The sequence below is a fragment of the Lathyrus oleraceus genome, chromosome 2 (genome assembly GCF_024323335.1).
Source record: "Lathyrus oleraceus cultivar Zhongwan6 chromosome 2, CAAS_Psat_ZW6_1.0, whole genome shotgun sequence".
Lineage (NCBI taxonomy): Eukaryota > Viridiplantae > Streptophyta > Magnoliopsida > Fabales > Fabaceae > Lathyrus > Lathyrus oleraceus.
This window is the reverse complement of record NC_066580.1, coordinates 53,250,505-53,255,766: the sequence shown is the minus strand read 5'-3', so window position 1 is coordinate 53,255,766 and position 5,262 is coordinate 53,250,505. Positions and strand designations below refer to the sequence as shown.

Below are 5,262 nucleotides of genomic sequence, written 5' to 3'. Positions count from 1 at the left end.
ATAATAATATTTTATTATTTAGACTCATAATTAATGGATATAGTAGAATGAAATTTATATTCCATACTGCTACTTCATTTCGTCAACCATAACCTAAGTGATCTTTTCTTTTTTCATAATTTTAAAATATTTAGAGAGACTACAGACCTAATTAATCCTATTGAATATATTATAAATATTTGTAGATTATATTTGGAACGCAGCTCCCCAAGATAGTTAGTCTAAACTAGAAATACTATTTTTCAATTTTGTCACTATCAGCTAATACCAACCAAGTAAAAGTTCCGTGTTGATTCCTACTTCCTTTCATTATATAAAGACCACACTTTCTTACTATTTTTCTCATCCTTCACTACCAAATACCACATTTCAATTGACCTTGAGTTTATTACAATGGATTCTAAAATAGCATTCGTCATTCTTGGCCTTTTGGCCATGGTTCTTCTTATTTCCTCACAGGTGTCTGCTAATACCAAAGAAGGTGAGCTACCTATACTACTTTTTTCTTTAATATTTATTCTCATTTAAAATTTATTAAAATTTAAATTCACAAAGTGACGTTGTCTTTGCAGAGGTTGTTGAAAACTCAAATGAACTAAATGATGCCAAGTATGGTTATGGAGGCTACGGTCGTGGTGGTTACAATGGTGGAGGCGGTGGTTATAATAATGGAGGTGGTTACCGTAATGGTGGAGGAGGTTACAATGGTGGAGGTGGTTACCGTAATGGTGGAGGTGGTTACAATAATGGAGGTGGTTACCGTAATGGTGGAGGTGGTTACAATGGTGGTGGTGGTTACCGTAATGGCGGAGGAGGTTACAATGGTGGTGGCGGCTACCGTAATGGTGGAGGAGGTTACAATGGTGGTGGTGGTTACAATGGTGGAGATTCTGATAATCTTAACTGATTATATCGTCATGCATGCACGTTCTAAGTATAATAAATTATATGAATAAAATAGTGGTGTTGAACAAAAGAAATATCTATCTTGCCACTCTATAGTATAGTTATTTCACAACTCAATAAATCACTATGTATATGTGGTGTTGAGTTTGATTTAGAACTAAAGTGGTGAATGAATTATCATGTGTAATATATCAAATATCATCCTTGTTTTAATTTCCTTTCCTTTACATTTATATATCCGTACTGCTGATTTGTCTAAGAAAATTTGTCGACCAAAATCATAATTTCTATGTTAATGTAATTAAAGTTATTCTTGACATCGTAAATCAAACTTAATATTTCTTCTATTTAAATTTATATAAATTTCTTTAAATAAGTAAACAATAAAATATAGCTTCTTCATATGAAGTGATTTCAATCACCAACTTCTTCATCTCCAATTGTCACCTCCTTCATCTCCTATCTCTTCTTCTGCTCCTTTCTTTTTTCTTCTTCCATTCTTTCATTTTAAGATCCTTGAGGATGCACCTGAAGACTCTTTATAGGTTAGACATTAGTCAGATCAACTATGACAAAACTAATATATACCTTATTTAATAATGCTTTAATAGAGACAAAGATTTTATAATGCTTTAATTGATAAATTACACCGTCAAGTTTGAATGTGTTGTTTATGATAAATAACATGTTTAAATCGATTCAAATAATATGTTTAAGTAAGATTTGCATTGGCAAAATATATAATTTATTTACTTTGTCTCAATTATGATTAATAAACATGTTTATCGAATTATTGAGTTATTCAATCTTCAAATTTCTATGATTGTGTGATATTCCCGAGTTAAATAGTGACAATTACAAGATTTGGCAAGAGAATGTTCTTCTTGATTTGGGCTGGATGGACATTAGCAATGCATTTAGGAAGAATGAATTAATGGATATTACTTAAACCATCACTTTAGATGAAGTTGATCTTTATGAAAAGTGGGATAGATCTAACGGTCTCTTTTTTATGTTCATAAAGACTAAGATATATGTTGGTATCCATGGTTTAATCTAGAATCATGAAAAATTGAAAGATCTTATTAAGACCATTGATGAGAAATTTTCCACATCTAATAAGTCCCTTGCCTGCACACTTTGATCAGAAAGTTTTCAACAATGAAACTAACTGGTATGAGAGGAGTGCATGATCACAACATGCATATGAGGGATATAATAGATTAACTTAAATATTTGGAGGTTACCATTGTGGAACCTTGTTTTCCAAGTCATAGAACATATTTTTGACAATGAAAACTATTAAAGATGAACATGCCCTTGATAATGACAACAATAAAAGTCAAGCATAAAATAGTTAAGATGCAAACCAGAATATTAGGGTTTGATGAATTTGACTCTCTGATGATGGAAACCAAATAGAATATCACTCGAGCCTCATCTTTAAATAAACTCAAGCAAATGTCTATAAGGATGAAGCATTTGACAAGTCTTGAAGTATATGAAAACCTGCTTCGACAGATCTAAGTAAATACAATGTAAAAGCATGGCTAAATCACACACACACATAAACAAGTTTTCAAACATATTTTCTCAAGAAAAAAATTCAAAAAGTTCATTGAATTTGTACCAAACAAGTTAGGAATTGTCAAAAAAGATATGGGCATATTTTTGCTCTTGCCAATTGATTGACTCCTTATGGAAATCGACTAAAGAAGTTAAAAATACGCCATAATCGATTAGGACAACACCTTAATACCTGATAATGGATAAATATATTTTCTTACCATTTTGAACTTATTTATCGATTAACACAGGTCTACCAATCGATTAAAGCTTGATGCCAATTAATTGACACATCATTATTAGTCTTAATTTCCCCCCCTTTTTTTCCAACCTCTAGCCTATAAATAGAGGTCCCTTTCCATTTTCAAAATCATCTAGAAATGGGATTTTATTTCTCACTTCTCACTATTTCTGTAAGTTCCTTTTGTTTTCTTTCTCTCACTATAAGTTTAACCAAAGTGATTTTTGAGAAAATCATTTTGCGAGTGACGAAGCTCTAATTCTAGAAGGATAGTTTTGTAAGTTCACCAAGGAAATTTTTATTTTTACCTTTGTTGAACATTTTATTCACTTGGGGATTGTTTGTTTGGATTCGAAGCTAAGCACATAAAAAAATTTAGTTTGAGGATTGTGTGATCAAATCTCTGTTTAGGTTCAAAAGTTCAGCCCGTTCAAAAGCTTTCAAGGTTCGAGATCTTCATGTGATAAAATCTCATAGGTTCTTAGTTAGCCCGCGATAAAACCATGTTACAATTAAAGCTTAGTGTGGTGTTAAAATCTTGTTTCTGTTCGAGATCAGTCTGATGGTAAAATCTCACAGGTTTTTGGTTAGCCCGACATTAAACTAAGTTTAGATTTGCGAGCTCATCTTGGTGTTAAACTACTCCAGGGTTTGTTTGAATCTGGAAGACTAAACGCTCAGAGCTTCTTATAGAAAGAAGACTAACTACTTTGATTCACCATTTGGAAGGAAGATTCATGCTTCTTTCCCGTGTTTGATATTTGGTTGGAAGTTAGCTAGAAACTTCATTTTGCTTGTATAAGAGGGTTTGAGAGTTCAACCTACTAAAAGCTCTTAAATTTATTAGATACTCTAAAGATCAATTATTTGGGAGAGGAGTAGATCTCTTATTTTTCGACTGAACCTCTATAACTCCTAGTGTCTTCTCTCTTCCCTTAACTTTTATATTTACTCAATTTATCTTCTTCATTTTATTTTTCGATGCATAACTCTAAAACTTTTCTAAAATATTTTCTAACTCTGTTTTTAATTTTAAAATTTTGTCAAAACCAAGTTTTTCTAAAACACACAATTCACCCCCCCCCCCCCCCCCCCCCCATCCCTCTTGTGTGTGAAGTTATATCTCCAACAAATGTCATCATATCTTAATTCCTGTTTAAGGACTAATCGTCTCAGGAGGAAGATGACTTCTAATAAGAGATATTTTCTATACACACCACCACTTTTTTAATAGTTTTATATTCGATATATGGAAAACTAGGTTTATAATTTTTATTTAAAGTATAAATCATGAATTATGGGAAACTATAATCAATGATCCATTTATCCCTACTTACCAAATAATTGAAAAATTAGTAGATAAACCTGATTCCCTTTGGACTAAAGAAGAAAAGAGAAAGTTTGAGATAGATTTTAAAACATAAAGTTTTATAGTAATGTCTCTAGATGATAGTAAATTTTTCTATGATCATCATTGCAAAACCGTCAAGGAAATGTGAGATACTCTTGAAATGATATATGAAGTTTCTCAAAGTATCAAGCAAGAGGATATGAACAATGAAGCGAAGAAGATGAAAAAAACTCCTTTAAATTATTTTCAAAGGTTAGAAATATTAGAAATTATATTGGAATGTTCACGCTAACCAGTGTCTAAGAGTTAAGAATTTGATGTTTAATACAATACTTAAATCAAAAGATATGAGCCTTCATGAATTTTAGGAAAAATCAATAAAAGAGGAGATCATATTGAAATTTAATGAACTAGTTCAATTACTCAAAGATGAAGAAATTAAAATTGAAGAATGATTAACTTCATCATACTTTTATCATATAAATTAGGTGAAATCATTCAAAAGAACATACTCAATAGTTGAACGATCTTTGGAAGATTCAACGTCAAATAAATGAACCTCATGTTTAAGAAACTGTGAAGAAGAAGAAGTATCTTCAATATTTTAGAGAATAAAAGGAGGATAGACATCAACCTCATGGAGAAATATAAAAGAACCTTCTTCCAACGAAGAAGATGAAGTTTTCTTAAAGGAATCCTACGAAAAAGATATTTTTAAGGTAACTAAACCACCTTAGGCACAACTATTTAGAATGACTGCTCAGTTAGAGAAAGAAAATGATAAACTTATGGAACACAACTTAGGTCTTAAGGAATATTTAAGATATCTTGAAGAAATTAATAAATAAATAAAGATAAAAATAACTAAACTGATGAACTCAAATAAATCTATGAGAGTTGTCTCTCCTTGAAAAGGGAAGTAAATGATTTACATGAAACCCTGGGAAAGTTTACTCAAGGGAAAGAAAAGCTTTACTTGAACCTATCTAGTCAAAGATCTTCCCTAAATAAAAATAGACTAGGATTAAAAAAGAATAGAAAACCTAATAAAGATGTAGATCAGAAGAAAAATTGTCCAATTTATAAACGCAATCACTGCAAAAGAGTTGGCCATTTAGAGCATTTTTTCTTTGACAAATTGAAAAGATCTAAATATAACAAGCTTATATCTTATATAACTAATGAACATGGACCTAAG

The 5,262-nt window shown here is 31.0% G+C and overlaps 1 protein-coding gene across 1 annotated transcript; it reads left to right on the top strand.

Annotated features, from left to right (window-relative positions):
* The first annotated feature begins 327 nt into the window (after positions 1-327).
* On the top strand, positions 328-1,123 carry LOC127118066 (dormancy-associated protein 2-like). Its single transcript, XM_051048208.1, has 2 exons — positions 328-481; positions 573-1,123. The coding sequence occupies exons 1-2, from the start codon at positions 394-396 to the stop codon at positions 905-907; spliced, it is 423 nt and encodes a 140-aa protein (XP_050904165.1). The 5' UTR covers positions 328-393; the 3' UTR covers positions 908-1,123.
* The last annotated feature ends 4,139 nt before the right edge of the window (positions 1,124-5,262 follow it).

What these genes read in the sequence shown, in the direction of transcription:
- LOC127118066 (XM_051048208.1), top strand. Translation starts at nt 394, where the DNA reads ATGGATTCTAAAATAGCATTCGTCATTCTTGGCCTTTTGGCCATGGTT. An exon ending in GTCTGCTAATACCAAAGAAG is followed by an intron (nt 482 to 572) that starts GTGAGCTACCTA and finishes TTGTCTTTGCAG; the next exon opens with AGGTTGTTGAAAACTCAAAT.